Source organism: Aphidius gifuensis, linkage group LG2 (assembly GCF_014905175.1).
Source record: "Aphidius gifuensis isolate YNYX2018 linkage group LG2, ASM1490517v1, whole genome shotgun sequence".
Taxonomy (NCBI): Eukaryota; Metazoa; Arthropoda; class Insecta; order Hymenoptera; family Braconidae; genus Aphidius; species Aphidius gifuensis.
In genome coordinates, this window is record NC_057789.1 from 4,520,951 (window position 1) to 4,539,679 (window position 18,729).

The 18,729-nt window shown below is 22.5% G+C and overlaps 1 protein-coding gene across 9 annotated transcripts; it reads left to right on the forward strand.

Annotated features, from left to right (window-relative positions):
* Positions 1–451: 451 nt before the first annotated feature.
* LOC122848514 (solute carrier family 2, facilitated glucose transporter member 1-like) lies at positions 452–17,300 on the forward strand. 9 transcript variants are annotated; one of them, XM_044146613.1, is made up of 7 exons: positions 452–497; positions 637–1,338; positions 1,990–2,046; positions 2,504–2,709; positions 14,105–14,203; positions 14,279–15,268; positions 15,358–17,300. In XM_044146613.1, exons 3-7 carry the CDS (start codon positions 2,019–2,021, stop codon positions 15,703–15,705), a joined length of 1,671 nt encoding a protein of 556 aa, XP_044002548.1. In that variant the 5' UTR covers positions 452–497; positions 637–1,338; positions 1,990–2,018; the 3' UTR covers positions 15,706–17,300. The 9 variants fall into 9 exon arrangements, with proteins under 9 accessions (XP_044002548.1, XP_044002549.1, XP_044002550.1 ...); XM_044146614.1 differs by having other exon boundaries at positions 637–1,042; XM_044146615.1 differs by having other exon boundaries at positions 637–768.
* The last annotated feature ends 1,429 nt before the right edge of the window (positions 17,301–18,729 follow it).

The following is an 18,729-nucleotide window of genomic DNA, read 5'->3' on the forward strand; positions in this document are numbered from 1 at the left end:
ATTCCACATCAATGAATTGCGTTTCTCAAGTCACGAACATAATTATTTAAACATGAATATTTACACATACATAAAAAATTAAAAATAAGTTGAAAGTCACGTGTTTATTGGCGCCGTTTTAATATTTATTTACTAAATATATTGTTTTTTTTTTTGTCTACAGTTAAATATTAATTTACAAATGCCAAATAAATGAAAAATATTTTTTTCAATATTTCTATTAGCTCTAAAATTAAATTATCTTTTATCAATTTAATACATAAGAATGACGCAACTTTGAAAATATAAAAATAAAAAAAAATTCACAAATTTTTATTTATGGAAATGGTCCAATTTACGTCATGCCATGCTTGTCAATACCAAAACGAAATAATATAATGAAAAAAAAATATTTTAAATAATCAATTGTTGTATGTATTTTAAATTTCATTTTATTTTTATTTTTTTTCCAGAAGCAGCAATGGAAAAAAAATTACTTGGAAAGAAGAAAAATCATTGTGAGGATAATTTTAATTTTCAAGTTAATAAAAATTAATTAATACTAAAAAAAATTATAATGAATTATTGATTTATTATAAAAATAATTATATAAATATATATATTTATTTTTATTTGATATTTATTTTAAATTTTCAGGCAAATTGTTCTTGGAAAAATCATTGTGACATACGGGTGAAATCAATTGTTGTTTGTGATCAATTGAAGCTGCACTTTAACATCATGGATTATATAAAAATAAGAGAAAAAAATAATAAATAAATAAAAAACGTATGTACACGTGTATGTAATATGTTATATCGATGAAACGATAAAGAAACGGAGGCTCGTCATGACGTCGTGACGATGACTATGTAGTCATAGTTGTGTTAAAATTAAATCCTAGGGATTCAAATGTATGTGTGTGTTGTTGCCCCGATAGTTTTTGATCGTTGGATGTAGGCATCAGGCCACACGATTTAAACTACATCTTGGTTTACTTTTGTACGTCTTTTGCCGACGGTGACGGCGTCCTCTGTCACAGTCTCAAGAGCATATCAAATTGGTGCAGTGTTAACTTCAGTTATCTATTTTACTTTTTTTTTTTTCCAATTTTTTTTTTTGCGGTATTTTTGTTTATTATTTTTCATTGCTCTTGGTCTAGTTATATTTAAATATAAAAAAACAATTTAAAGAAACAAAATTGCTTGAAAGTTATTCGCTAGAGTCATTTTATTTTTGGAAAATTTACTATTATTTTAAGACGAGAAATTAAACACCTAAAATTAACAGAATTTATCTCGTAACTCAACGAGATATATTCTCTATTTATTTTGTTTTATTAATTTATATTTTTACGAGGTAATAAAATAGTACAATTGTCTATATAATTACACTCATTAATAATATTATTTATAATTATTTTATTATTTTTATTTTTTCACACAAAAAATATATTTTTAAATTTGCCATTATTATCATTTTTTGATATATATTTTTTTGACATTCAACTTTGTTATTCTCAGAGAAAAAAAAATAAAATAAAAAGAATTGCAAATAGATATAGTAAATGACGCTAATTTTAACGTTTGCAAATGTCTTGATGCGTAATACGGGTGACTTAATATAAAAAAAATAATATTAAAAAAATAAAAAAATAAAATAGTTTAAAAAAAAATAATCAGGTCAGTAGATTTGACTTGTTTTATTGATTTTATAAATTAATATTAATTTTTTATATTAATATACAAATCACATAACAAATGAAAATAAAAAATTTAAATTATATCTTTTTAATTCACGACATTGAATCAAGATTTATTTCGCAAAATATTAGGGACCACGTGATGAAAATCATTACAAAATCAAAACGTCACTAGAAATTTTTTCACATCATTATTATGCACTTTTGTGTTGACTATTAATTTAAAAAAAAAAAATGCAAAAAATTAAACAATAATATCAAGATAATGTTTGTCAAGTGAGATAATTTTTTCAACTTTTTTTTTCCAGTTAATTGATCGAGATCGAAGGTGTTGTCAATGACTCATTCGTCGGGAAGGAACCAAAGTAAGTATTATTTAATAATCGTTATTATCTTGGGCGTTTAGTCAAGGTTGAAAAAAAACTATTGTAAAAAAGTTTTAAAAAAAAATTAAATACTGTTTTTTATTATTTATAAATCAACAAGTTCAAAAGTATATATTTTTTTTGTATCAAATATAATTTTGTTTAATCAATGAATTTTTTTGTTAAAAAAAAAAAAAATGATTAAATACATTTTTGATGTATAAAAAGAAGATGCCATTGGCCTTGACATCTTGCTAAAATAGTTGACAGAAAAAGTGTTTCTTTGGTCAATTAACTAGAGTCTAAATTATTATTGTTATTATTTTTAATAACTAGCAATTTAAATTTAATATTACGTGAAAAATATTTCAATTAAATTGTACATTATAAGTCAAAGAATTTATTTATTTGAAAAACAAATTGTGATTTTCTAATTTAAATTATTTATCAAATTTAGTTAGTTTTCAACTAGTCACCATGGATCGTGATGACGATGATTTTGGTGAAGGTTTTATTGCTGAATCTCATCCATTAAGACCAACTCAATTATCAGTACCAGGTGGTAGAGATGAATCAAGAGCACCAAGTATAAGCAGCAGTGTCAGTGATCTTGATGCTCCAATATATGCTCGTGAAACAGCTGTACCATTGTCATCCAGTAAGGTAAACTCAATAATATTTTTATAAATTATTATTATTCCTCATTCAAAGTAGAAAGAAAAAAACATAATTTCTATCAATTTGCATGTTCAACTTGGTTAAAAATGTCGTCATCTTGACAGAAATTTGCGCGCGTGATTAGACTCACGAGATGAAAGGTGTGGTTGTTTTATTTTCGGCTTGGTATGATACTGATGCAACCTTGAGCACATGCACTCTTTAACAAACAATAAATTAAAGAAATAAATTCTTTATAAATTAATATATATTTTGCCAACTATCTGAGTCATTTTAATAAACAATTTAAAATATTTTTCAATAGAAATATAATTAAATTCTTCAATGTGCTATATGGAAAAGAGGAAAAAAAGAGAGCCAATCAATTTTTATAGACTCAATAATATAAAATATTAAAATATAATAAAATTATAGTTTAATAATAAAAATATCAACAAATATTTTTCACATTATTATTAAACCACAATATTATTATTAAACGAATTGTTGATTTGATACTGAAAGAGTTCACTTGATTAGTTACGTTCAATAAATTTATACTATGCAAAATGCATTTTTATTTTTTTATTACGCAATGAGAGTATGTCAAGCATATTAATGTGTAAATTTTTTTTATTCATAAACAATTATCAATGATTCAAAAGATCAATAAAAGATATAAATGTAAAATGTCAATTATAATTTGTCAATAAGAAAATTTATATATTATTTTTTGTTTTTTAAATATATTCAAAGTCAAGGTGATTTTAATTTTTATAAATTTATGTTTTTATCAATACAATGAGGTAGTTTTTTTTTATTTTTTTTTATTTTTGTATGACGCAAGTTACGACCAGATGATCACCATTGACCCCCAGATATTTTTTTTTTTTTTTGTACTCGATTAATAATCAATTTTAATAATTCCTCAATAAAAAAAAAACTTAATAATATTTACATATGGATTTTTAAAAAATTTAAATCAATGAAAAATAAATAATAAAATTTATCAAATATTTATAAAAACATATTTCAAAATATATAAACAAATTGTGTAAAAATACACATATAAATATTTGTATAAAAAAATTGATTGATACAATTGTTTTGGCAAAAAAATATGATGCAATTAATTCATTTGATTTTTAAATATTATTTATTTAAAAGTGACATGATTATTTGTTGGTTTTAATGATATTATTAATTAAAAAAAAAAAAATCAAATAATCTATTTTAGAAAGAATGATATTTTATGATTTTTATTAGTCACGGTTCTCATATAGAGTTCATAGAACTTTGGAAAAATATTTTGCGAAAGCCGCGCAGAATATTGCGTCAGTTGGATTTGCAATATTCTACGTGACTTTCAACAGGTACCTTCAAAATTCCCAGTCGAGACTGAGGGCAAAAAAATCTTATGTATTTATTATTACAATACACTTGATTTTTTTTATTTTCTATCATCTTATTTCATGCTTTGTTTGAGTTACGTCACTCCACCGGTCAAGGGGTGGATGAGCTATCCTGTTATCGACTAAACTTCTGATTGGTCGATATAAAGGGCGTGCACAAATGTCGGGGGGCTCGTCATTCATGTAAACACATTGCGTATTAAATCATAATATATTAATTAAATCTTGAAAATTATAAACACGATGGATATGCAAGTTTTGAAATTCACAATCGTTTTACAAAAAAAAAAAAACCACATGAAGTATATATCTCACTCTTTCCGCTTCATTGGAAACTAGACGATAACAATAAATATCGTGCAATGACATTATTTTTCTCTATTATCGTCGAGTAAAAAAAAAAAATTATCTCATTTTTTTTTAACATGTCATTGACTGTATTTTCATTATTATAATTAATTTTTTTTTATAATAATTTTATTCATTTTACGCTTGAAAGTATTTTAATTCAACAAAAAAATTGTTAAATTTTATTTTATTAAAAAATTGATTTGTATATTTTATTTTATTTATAATATATTGATTTAAATGTATAGGCGAAAATTTCGATAAATGAAATTATTGATTTCTTATTTAAAAAAAAAAAAATTTATATTATTTATTTATTTATTATTATTGGATTTTATTTGTTTCTATTTGATTGTTTATTTAAATAAAGAATAACATTTTTTCGAATGATGAAATATGAAAATTAAATTTAAACATGCGGCATTTTTTTTTTTTTTTCTTTTGAGGGGTAGAAAAAATCAACGAGGGGTTGCGCTTGCGCTTTAATTTTGATGAAGGGAGAGTTTTATACGGTTGCTCGGGTTGCTCGTGTTTAGGGGATGCTCAGGGGATAGTATTATAAAGCATTCGGCAATCGAATTTGTTCGTTTCAGAATAAAAAATTTCGCTGATGCCGTAGGTCAACTGAAGGTTAGTACATACGTTGTTGTGCTACGTTAAAAAATATTTAACTAAACATTAAAAATAATCCACCATATTCAATTACTAGAACTAAAAAAGTTTATTATTTAAATTTATAAATATTATTAAATAATCTACAATAAAATAACCTCAAAAAAAAAAAACAACAATTTTAGTTTAATAATAATTTTAATCAATATATATTCCATGCAAAAAACTATTTATATTTATATTGATGAATAATATTTTTATTTTTCAACAAACAATATTGTCTTTGTTAATTTAAATTATTATTTTGAAATTGACAAAAATATACGACAGTGTTACATAATAGTTACTACTTGTTATTTGTTATACTATGTTAATGAAAAAAATAAAAATAACAAATAAAAATTAGTGTCAGTAATGTGAAACTGAGGTAATAAAAATTAGAGTGAAAAAAGAAAATCATGTGTGTATGATCATTTAATGAATGACATGAAAATATAAAAATAGAGAAAATAAAAATAAAAGTGATGAATGATTGAATATTATTTTCTCAAAATTATTATGGCTCAAATCGATTTCATTAATCAGAAAATTTAATTGAATGGAAAATTGTTATAATCATGCACGTGCTTTTAAATGATAAAGTTAATTTTTCGATAGTGGCATTTAAATTTATTTATAAAATTTGAAAAAACAAATTAACAATCAATTGTCATAATAATTTATTGATCATTTTGATCAATTTTTTTAAAAACATTTTTCGTTATCTTATTATTTCATCGTCACCTTGACCTTGAGTTCAGGAAAAAAAAAAAAAAAAATTTAATTAATTGAAATTATGCATTAGTTTAATAGTATTCGGATTATTTTTTTTTTACTATAAAAAAAAATCGAGTATATGAATTTTATTTAAGAACGTTTTTATAATTAAAAAAAATAATAATAATTAGTTTTTGTTATTAATTTATTATCAGTTATATTATTCAGTTTGACCTGATTAAAAAATTATCATTTTATAATTTTTTTTCCTTAATCCTTCTTTTTTATTCTCATTCATATATTTATTATTTTGTTAATTTATTCCCGGCTGAATTGAATTTTCTTTTTATCGATATTTGAATTAACAAAAAAAAAAAAAAAAAAAAAAGAAAGAATTATAAGTTATAGGAGAGATATGTCTTGGATTGATCATAAAGTATTTAATGACCTTTGATTGTTTGACCTTTAATGTTGGAAATTGGAGGACAAAGTTGATAAAGAATCAGCAAATTTTTTTCATTTAAAAAATTTTGATCATTCACTCTTAAATGAGTTTATAATTTTTTTTTTTTATCAACTATTTTGTTGAATAAAATAATGAATACAAATTAACTGCTCAACTAAATAACAGCTGTTGAAAAATTGATTTCTTCAAGCATGACTTTAATATCTTTTTTCGCAAAAATTTGTTTTTATTTATTTATTAATTTTCATATCAAAAGAAATATATGAGATTTAAATACCTGATCAGGTAGCTGTGATTAAATCCATACGTAAACAATAAATTAAATAAAAAAAAAATAATCAAGATAAATTTTTAGCAACGAATATTTTTAATATCTTATCAGAAATTCTCTGCAAATATTTGGAAAGTTTTTCGATGGACATATGATGATAGAACGAAAATGTCAGTAGATAAATATATTTTAACGAAATGACATTTTTATTAAACTCAAATACAAAATATAATCAAATTATCAATAACGATATCAATGCTATAAAATAAATCATAAACTCATAATTTATTTTTTTTTGTTGTTTCACATTCAAGCTGCTTCATCATGGAAATTTCAAAGGTAAAATTAATATTTATTAATTAACAATTTCATTTTATAAAATTGCATTACTAACAAATTAATATTTTTTAAATCAGTCGAAAGAAGAAATTCAAGATCAACCATCTACACCAACAGCACTGGCTCCATCATCAAAGGTAAGCTTCATTCATCAAATTAACTATTTTATTTTTATTTTTTTATCATTTAGTTTGACCATTTAATCATTAACATTTCTATCTGAATAAATTGTCATTAACATTACTTTTTTTTTTTTTTTTCTATTTGTTTTAAACAGACTCCAGCTGATAAGGATGTCGTGAGTATTTCGAAATTTTTTTTTCATTATAAAAGTATATTTTTTTTATCAGCATAATGATATCTGACAAATTACTGAGTAAATAATGTTTTTTTTTTTTTGTTCTTATATATATTTAAAAAATGTTTAATTAAAAAATATTTTTTAAATTAAATTAATTTATGAACTTACCAAATTTTCATCGTTTAAATTCTAAATATAAATTATTTTACACTGCTGTGAATATTTTTTATTATTTATGAATGCGATTGATAGAAAATGATAGAAAAAATAAATTTTTATTAGATGTGCTTTGGTTGATTTTAAATGACACAATGATTCGTCTTACTAAATTTGTTCTCAATTCTTTAACAAGTATAAAAATCTCATCTATATGCAGTGAACATATTACATATGTAATATGGATTTAGTTCATGTTGGAGGGGATTTAAAAATGAAAATATTTAAACTCAATGTTTTAAATAAAATACGGAAGTTGACACCGTTAGAAACGTGACAATTTTACAAGTTAATTGATGTCAATATATTTTCTACTTATCATTGGCTTATTTATTTATATAATTTTTTCATTAACACTTTTAATTTACAAGTAAATCATATTGTTAATTGCAATTTCTAATATCTCTCATTTCCTCGAAACACTTTTCTTTTCTATTTTAATTTTAAAAAAAATAGAATTAATTATTTTTATATTTTTAAACAATGTAACAATTGATTGTGTCAATTTTCAAGGCTCATTACATATTTCTCCAATTATTATTGCAACGTAATATTTTTACAATAAATATTTAAATGAAAAAAATATTTTAAAACAAAATAATATATAACAACTTGTTATCATTGTTTTTATATTTTAAAAAAAATATTATTGTTAAATCGCATCAATTATTATTTTACCTCAACTATTCATCTGTTGATTAAAAAAAAAAAAAACACACATTGTCTTCGTCAATGCATTGACATTCGATAATTACTATGCCAATTAGAACAGAGAATTTTCACAGTAGCACACTTGTTGGATATTTTTTTTTTCTAATTTGCATGTATTTATCACATCTCACGTAATACAAAAATAATAATAATACATTTTTTTATTTAACAAAGTAGAGTATTTTATCCCCTCTACTGTTGAAAAATTCACAAGTCAATACTTTATTGAAAAAAATGATTATTTTTTCTTATTAAATTGTCAACAAAAACTCTGGTTTCGAGACAACATTTAAGTCAGATTGAAATCACACTTGCAAGTGCCAACTTCGGTCAATTATTTTATCTTTTTTGCAAAGGTGTTATCCAGTGTCTACTAAAAACCAAACAGAAAATAAAATAATATTTAAATTATATAAATAAATTAAAAAACGTAAACAACTATTTTTTTTTTTTTGTGATACAAAAATCCTTTCACTTTTTGGTCAAAGACCCTGAGATTCATTTAAATTTTTTATATATTTTTTTCTCTTTTTTCTTAATCATTTATTTATCAATTTTAAAAGCCTTATCAATTTCTTTTTCTGTCAAAAATATTAGTTATCATAATTATTGTTTTAAAGTATATTTTTTGCAAAATCATTTTAAATTTTGATATATAAAATTGACGGTGTGATAGATAGGTCATTTGAAGGCTGAATTGTTGATGGTAGCCAATATACTAAATTGAAAAATTGGCTGGTCGTGACAACGTTTGTCATTATATTATCAAGACTTGAACGAAAAAAAAAAGAAAAAACATTTTTAAATTGAAAAAAAAATAAAGGGGGCTCGCTTTGATATATTATTTTTGAGTCTATGTATTTTTCTTCTTTGAATTTTGTTAAGTTGTCGGTTGTATTGAAAAATCGAGGGAAATAGCGGGGGGTTAGAAGAGAATATAATCAGGGGGTAGAGAGGGGATATAGTGTTGGTTCTTTTCAGTATACACCTCTTGCTCATTCGAACATTATTCAGTTTTCAAGTCTGTTGAATTTTTTCTCGTGAACCAACAACATCTAGCTGACATATTTCTTAAATTTTTCCAACTAAAGTTAATATAATGACAAGTTTTGTTAAATATCAATAATTAATTTGTAAAATAAATTTAATTATTTAAAAAATAATTTATGTGGTTATCGTCAAGCTCGTGTCTTAGTGTTAATCACAAAATAAATTAAGCCAGATAAAGAGAAAAAAAAAAAAAATTATTCCACGTGGTCAAGTTGCCGGTAAAAAAAATATTAAATTATAAAAAAAAGAAATTAAAGACTTTTTTTTATTTCGGTAATTATCAACGCTTCAATTGCTTGATAAATATACACACAAATTTTTTTGGTTGGTTTATCAATCGAAATATTTATTGAACAACTAATTGAGTTATTCAAAAATGGGTGAAGAATCAAAGACCAAGGTAAAATAATTAATAATTATTATAAATATTTTTCATTTTGTTTATTATTTATTTAAAATAAATTCTGTCGAGATTTTATGTTGATTTTAGTGTTGAAAACAATACAACGTTAAATTTTTTTGTTATCGATACGATAAGAGTCTGGTGTAATGTTTTCATGTCGAGTTATTTTATTGTTAATATAAATATATTTTTAAAAATCCATAAAAATAATATAAATCTATTAAATTATCGTCATTTTATCTATTACTTTTTTTTCGTCATTTCAACTTTCTTTGAATAAATTTATTTTTATTTATTATCATTCACGTTTCGAAGAAATATTTTTTTCTTTTCATTTAAAAATTTGGTGATTAGTAAAAGTAGATAAACAAAATGATAAACCTTGAGTTGAAAAAAATAAAATTCAAGAAAAAAACCCGTGATATATGTAGTTATAACATTTGTTAGAAAAAAGAATATATATATTTTTTTCTTTTCAAATGTAAATTTAATAATACAAAATGAAATGATGTTTTCTGTATTGCATGTCACATATTGTCACTGTCAATTTACATAAGTAATATCATCCCAACTTGTAAATATAATATGTATTTTTATTAAATAATTTGTAGAATATTCAATGGCAAATAATTTCTAGTCCGGGTTTTTTATTTGATTAGTGGTTTTTTTTTTTTTTCCTTTGCACGCGATACATACGCCTTTTTTTTTTTTTAATCTACAGATTTATTTGTCATATTTACGAGATAACTCTGTCCAGTGGGCGTCCAGGGTTTTCCTCATATAACCAGATAATGAAATACTTAATTTATGATTCACATTTAAATATAAAAAATATAATTTCTCTTTGGTCAATAAGACATTAATTTGAATATCTATTTTGCAATATTTGTATATTAATTTAGCTAATCTTGACCTACCTTATTGAAATAATTTATTGAATTTCTAATAAAAACCAGTTTTTATCAACTCTCATATCAAAAACCACAATATATTATAATTTATAACTATAAATAAAATATTCTCAAATATCAAAGATCATAGACCTCAAAGACTCTCTCGGTTAACCAAAATAAAATATATTTAAAAATATATTTCAAGTAATCGGATAATTTACATTCATATTTACCAGCATTTTAATTATTTCCATTCTAATTTTATATAGCAAAATCTCGTTTTTTTGAAATACAATATGAATATCCAGCATCACATTCTCATTGTTCAAATAAGCACAGAATAATAATAATAATAGAATTTTTTTAATTCTTTAATACACAATGTGAAAAAAGTACACGAGACAAAAGAAAAAAATAAAAATTATATACCTATATAATCTTTAAATAAATGAATTTTAATTATTTTAAAGCATACATAAAAAAAAAAAATTAATAATTTAATTTATTTATCTATAATTTAAAAGTCAAGTGAAATATAATTTTAAAAAATTTACAAAAACAAATAAAAATAAATTAAATTTACTTGATTAAAAAATGATGGATGTTTTTTAAAAAAATTACGTTAAATGTACATAGATTTAAAGTAAATAGAAAAAAAAAAAAAAAAAGTGCAAGGTATGTCGTTAAGTAGCTAATAATAAATACTCAACAAATTAAGTGAACAAGTATTTGTCAGGAGGCTCGACAATATTCAAACCAATGAAATGGTCAGTAGATCAGCACACTGAGAAACAAGCCAATGAAATTAAATCCTCTTTCAAAAATACATACAATATATTAACACATTGAAATGCTCATCTTCACAAAATTCCACTAATACAAACTATATTCTCACAAATACATAAATATTTTAAATATATAAAATACATATATGTATATACTATTAATATCTGTGTGTTTAATCTACAACGTCATGTTCTAAATTCGAAAAAAAGGAAGGGGCTCATTACAAAAGGAAATAAAAATATATATATAAAAAATAAGATAATAAAAATTTAAAATACAAGTGGGGAGAGACTAGTACGTTAACCGAAATGCTGTACGAGTTAGTCTACACGTGCCTTTTTCAAATATACAAGCTCCAAAAAAAAGATTCTCATACGTAATTTTTACTTTCACTACAAGAAAATTGAAAAAAAAAATTCTATAAACTATAATTTAAAAGAAAAAAAATGTACAAGGAAATTCAGGTATGTCGAATTGTTCGTTAAATATTTCTAATAACCCACCAGGTATAAATTCTTTTGAGAAAAAAATATATTCATTGAATTTTTTCCAACGAAAAAAGAGACAGGTAGTTTTAAATATTTTTTCGTTATTTCGATTAACATTTTTCCTTTGAGAAATTCTCAAGGGATCTCCCCATTATACAGATTTTTACCTGATTAAATATTTGTTAAAAACTATTATCAAAATTTATGAGAATAGTAGATTATATTAAAAAATAAATTTTAATTTTAATATATATGAATAAATAAATGTTTAATTTATCTTTTTTTTTATTTTTTTAAACTCATTTTATTTATGTCATATTTTATTATATCATAAATATACATTTGTCTTTATTTTTTCTATTTTAAATTGTTTAAATGTATACAAAAAAAAAATAGAACAAATGTATAGTTTAAGGGATATCTTATTATCATTTAATATTTGTGCAACATTATTTATTTTTTATTTTGTTATTATTGTCGGTGTTTAAATGCCTGTGTGTTCTTGTGAGTATTGCATTTTGTTAGGGTATTAGTTTGGAGGCTCGTCTACTCAACAGCCAATTGAATAAAACCTAAGAGACCTGGAAGTTTCTACTGAATTTTACCGCGACTTTGAACTCGTCTTTAATTATATATACTTTTTTTTTTTTTTATTATTAATAATTACTGAATAATATGCAATTTTCAAGTATAATTTTGATATTAGTATTGTCCCAAAAATAAAAATAAATATTTTATAATTTAACGTATAAATAAATTGTCGAAAAAATTATTATTTACTGGATTTATATTTAAATTAAAAATCAAGAAAATCAATAGTATTATTCTGTGAATTTAATTATAATTACTTGCAAATTTAAAATTACAAATAATATGTTAAACATGACCATGACGTTCTACTATATGTATCTTCACAGAATAAAAAAAAAAAAATTAAACGAAACGAAACGCAAAAAAAAAAAACTCAATGCATTAATTATAATATTATTTACTTTTTTCATTTTGTATCATGTTTCATGGATTATCAACGTGTGTGAGTGTGTTTAACATATTCAAAAGACAAAATAAAAAAGTATTTCGTTTATTTTATTTTTTTTTAAATTTCTTTCTTCATCAGAATATCAGATGCTAATTTTATGATATATGTACTGAACAAATGTATGTACAAGTTTCATCATTTTATTATATTAACATGTGTTTGAATGGTTTGATCCAGGCTCAATGAATAATAGGACATTATCAACCAGCACAAGTGAATATCATCACATGTGTTGTAAAAATATATCAAGTGTAATGTTGAAATTTAATTTAACAACACTCTTTTAAATATAAATTCAATTCAAGTAAAATTATTTAAATTATTTTTATATTGTTTAAATAAATATGACGTTTAGATAAATATTTATTCAGACTAATGCGTTACTTGAGAAAAGTCGTTGATAAATCATTGTAAATACTCAATGAATATTTGAGTAAATTTATTCAAGTAAATGCACTTTTTCAATTGTTGTCATAACAACTTGGTAAAAAGTAATCGATTATTATCACTTGTCAATCAACACATAGACTTTTTATATTTAAAAAAAAATGTATTTTTTAAAAAATCCACGTATTAGTTTTAATTTAATAAAAAAAAAAAAGAAAATTATTCGTTTTTACTTGAAAAATAAATAAATAGAGATTAAATAAATCATTTATTTAATTAGTTATATCAATTTATTATCAAATGAATGATTTATTAATTTATTGTTCATAAATATTTAATAATTGGCAAATAATAATATTTAATTTATTATTTTATATATTGCAAATAGAGCATGTTAAATTGTAAAATCATCATTGATAGTGAAGCCTCGTTGCCAGACAAATATCAAAATGACCTTTGACAAAACATATTATTTCTTGTCAAGAATATAAATATTCATAAAAGATAATTAATATATTAATCAATTAAAAAAAAAGAAATTCTTCAAGATAATTTTTTTAAATGTTCCCATCCACTTTATTTGAAGCATTAAAAAAAAATATTCTCATCACCTTAAATAAAAATATTAATTGAATTTAATCATCCGGGTCTAAAAAAAAATTATATACAAAGAATAATAGTAATAATTTAATTTAATTTTAAACTATACAATATCATTTCTATTACTTGATGATGATGATGATGATGATCACTCAACGAACCAATTGTCCTCATCATCAAAGATATTTACTAATTCAAATTGAAAGACCAATTTGTTCAGTTTAAAAGCTAATTACAATATCAAAACGATTAAACAAAAAAACATTCTCTTTAACAACAAACATAATTAACTAATTCTATTGTTTAATTATTAATATTTTCAGGGTTTAAACAGCCATTTGCTATTTGCCATAATAGCTGGTGCACTTGGATCAGCATTTCAACATGGTTACAATACTGGAGTTGTCAATTCACCACAAGTGGTATGAAAATTAATACTTATTTATTTATAATAAAATATATAATATTTATTGTTTTTCTTTCTTTTATTTTGATAGATTATCGAGCAATGGATTGGTGATTTAAAAGCAAATGAATCAAATGCAACTTATGACAAAGATACATCACCACCAGAATTAAAAAATTATGTAACAATGGTATGGTCAATTGTTGTTGCAATATTTTGTCTTGGTGGTATGATTGGTGGTTCATTAGTTGGTACATTTGCTGATAAATTTGGACGTAAAGGAAGTTTATTGGTAGTAAATATATTAGTTGCTTTGGCAGCAATATTAGAAGGTTTTGCAAGAACATGGGGTAGTTGGCATATGCTTGTTGTTGGACGTTTAATAATTGGTATTAATTCTGGTTTAAATGCTGGTCTTGCACCAATGTATCTTGCTGAAATATCACCAACTCATTTAAGAGGTGCAATTGGTACTGTTTATCAATTAATAATAACAATATCAATTCTTGTTGCTCAAATAATAAGTATGAATAGTCTTCTTGGTACTGTTAATACATGGCCATTATTATTAGCATTAACACTTGTACCAGCAATATTTCAATGTATCACATTACCAATATGTCCAGAAAGTCCAAAATATCTTTTGTTGAGTAAAGGAAAAGATGTTGATGCACAAAAAGCATTACAATGGCTCAGATCAACATCTGATGTTTATGAAGAAATGGAAGACATGAGATCTGAATATGAATCTGTAAAACATATACCAAAAGTAACATTGAGAGAAATGCTTGTTAATCCAGCATTAAGAATTCCAATAATTATTGCTGTTATGGTTATGTTGGCACAACAATTATCTGGTATCAATGCTGTTATGTTCTTTTCAACTAAAATATTCAGTATGGCTAAATTAAATCAAGGACAAGCTGAACTTGCAACAATTGGTGTTGGTGTTGTTAATGTATTGATGACACTTGTTTCATTATTACTTGTTGAAAAATTCGGTAGAAAAACATTGCTGTTATTTGGATTTGGTGGTATGGTTATTGATACAGCACTTTTAACACTTGCTTTAACATTTGCTGTGAGTTTTAAATTTACTTAAAATATATTATTATAAATACTTTGTATATCAACATAATTTTAATTTTTTTTGTTTTATTTTTAATACAGGATTCATCACCAATTATTGCTATTTTTGCAATTATTTTTGTCATAATGTTTGTTGTATTATTTGCAACTGGACCAGGAAGTATTCCATGGTTTTTGGTATCTGAATTATTTAATCAATCAGCAAGACCAGTTGCAACATCAATATCAATTGCAATTAATTGGGCTGCTAACTTTATTGTTAGTATTGCATTTTTACCACTTCAACAACTCATGAATACAAATGTATTTATTATATTTGTCATTCTACAAGCTGGTTTTACATTATTTATTTATAAAAAAGTACCAGAAACTAAAAACAAAACAATTGAGGAAATTAGTAGTTTATTCAGACAAAGATCTTATCAATGAGATTTTTAAACGACACGTAATTACTATAATGCCAAATTATTATTATTTTATTTTTTTTAATTTTTAAAATACTGTATCAAGTTTATCGAGTACTTCCATTAACAGTTCGATGCATTTTATTTTTAATTATGTTTTTTTTCATTTGTATTTTTCTTATTATTATTGTGTAATTTATTTCCAATGTTTTTTTTTTTCTTTTTTGCTATCGATCAATTGACTGAAAATTAAGTACGTCGAACTGAGAATGTAATACACTGATACTCGATGTTTTTGTATTTTTTTTTTTTTTTTGTGTTTGTTAATTATAAAATAACGAGACTCTGAAACAATATCAAGATCATGTTTTTTTATCTGACTGGAATATAACAGTCTTAATTATAACAGTAGTAGTTTTATTTTTTATTTTTAAAATTGATAAATTCACGTGCGTTGAATCCAAGTGATTCCAACTCTAGTCACGAATAAACAATTCGTTTTAAATAATTCAAGACCTCAAAAATACTTTTAAAATAAAATAATCAAATAAACAAAAATAAAAACTCAATGTCATATTGATTTTTAAAATTCAAACCATTATTTTTTATATTATATATATCAAAAATAAATTTACAACAGACTAATGTGTGAAATGTCGTCAGAGTCTATTTGAAAAAAAACAATAACAAAAAATGAATGAAGACAGATTATTTTTAAATGATTGTTACGACGAATATTAATTTTTTTCATTACAAATATTAAGCGTGACTAATTGATTAACTGTATCTGTAAAAAGGGTCTCATGACAGACAATTATCTTTATTTTTTATAATCAAAAACGATCAAATGCAAAAAATAAGATAAAAAACAAAAAAAAGTAAATAGAATTAAATTGAAGGCATTAACCGAAATATCTCATTTGAACAATAATTATTTGTAAATATGAAGAAATGCTAATAACTAGACTTTGGATATAATTCTAATTTGTTAAGACAATGATTATGAAATATTAACTTCTGTTATGAACATTTCATATTGACAATATAATTTATTTAACTTCGCTACAGAAAAAAAGAGTAAAATATTGTGCATCAAATATCACAGACAAGTGTTTTAAATGTGCTTATAAATAAATTGTAGTCTGCCAATTAATTTGACTAGTAATATTGAATATGACTCATTACAAATCATGTAAATATAATTTGTCAATCAGGACAAATTGTATAATTTTTTTAAAAAATCATTTCAAATGTCTTCAACTTATTTGACTATTTTTAATTTTTGTTCTACGTTTTATATATTATTTCTTTTTTTTTTTTTTTCATAAACTCAATACTCATTCATATTATAGTTAATCATATTTATGCAAAAATAGACTTTTCATTCTTTGTAAGATTTAGAAAATTAAAAGATGAAAAAAGATAAATATATTTCAAGATTATATATTGATGTTGAATGTGTTTTGATTTGAAATGATTAAGAAAAATATTGCTTGTTAAATATGAATAATTCTGTGAGGTCAAGATTTATGTGAATTGTTAAAACGTGATGTTTGCTAACGAATATTGCTAATTATTGATTAATAATAATTGTTTGTCTGGCAGGTGTAATATATACGTGTGTGTGAAATTAATATCATTATTTTTTAAAAATACATTCAATTATCATAAACAGTCCTTTAGTTTATCAATAAATATTAATATTATTATTTCTTTAAAAAAAAAAATTAATGTAACTTTTTATGAAATCAAGTTTTGATGTTTGATAGAAATTATATTATTAGAAAATGAAAAATATTTAGTTTTTAGAAAATAAATTGTTTTTCTTTTTTTGTATACGAATATAATATCAGTATCTGATTTTTAGATTAAAATTGCAATCAATTGTTTAAAAGTAAATTAATAAATTTGAGAAAACAATAATGTAGCAATCATATCTTGAAAAAAAAATGATAATTAATTAAATATGTTGTAATTTTTTTTTTTTTAAATTGCACAATATGAAAATACTTAATACTTGATCACCAGTATGTCATTTTGTCGCGATGCAACGTATTTTTGATGTTAATATATTATTGTTGTGAACAAATTAAATTAATTAAATAAATTTACAACAAAAAAGAGAATAATTTGTATTTAATTTGTCAAAATAATTTAATCAAATCCCGATGAATAAATTGTCATCAATGTTATTTTTTTTCTACTAGCAAAATTGTTTATCTTATTATAAAAAGAAGCAACGAATATTTATTGTAAATTTTACTTTCCTCATAGGTAAAAAAAAAAATTCCTATTTAAAAATCATTCAAAAATTCATCAAAATTTATTGAAAAAGTTAAATATATATTGTTTAAATTATGAAAAATTTCCAACATTACATAAATATCAAATGTATTATTCTTAATATTCGATCAAAAATTATTTGAAAGCATCATATTGAAAGTAATTATACATAATCGATTATCTGATTAAATTTTAAAATTGTAAATCTAAATATTCATAAGACCGATAAAATTATAAAAAATCACATTATCTTATTGATAGTAATTATTAATAATGAACTAATTTAAAAATCTTAGAAAATAAAATCATAATATCTAATATCATCAAGAATCGCGTAAAAATATAAATGACATTATCTGATCACCTCAGTAATTACATAATGATAATTAAAAAAATTATTTCTAATGTAAAATCGAGTTTTTATCTGAACCTACTATCTGACCGATGCGTAGAAAATTATAAAATCTGACATTATCTTTTATTTCTAAATGTAATTATTACATAATGTTGATCTGACAAATTATATCTTTGAAAATTGAAAATACGTTAATAAATATAATTACATATTGAAAATCATGAAATCTCAAATTTTTGAAAGTTCAGTGATCAGAAAACCCAGGCTACTAGAGACCCCTCATTTCCCCCTGACTCCATTTAGCTATCATTAGTTCTTGAATTTTCGAGATAAACATAATAGGGTTTTTTTTAATTTTTACAATTTATTTTAATATCAATGAATTAAATTTAATTTCTGTAACATTATTTT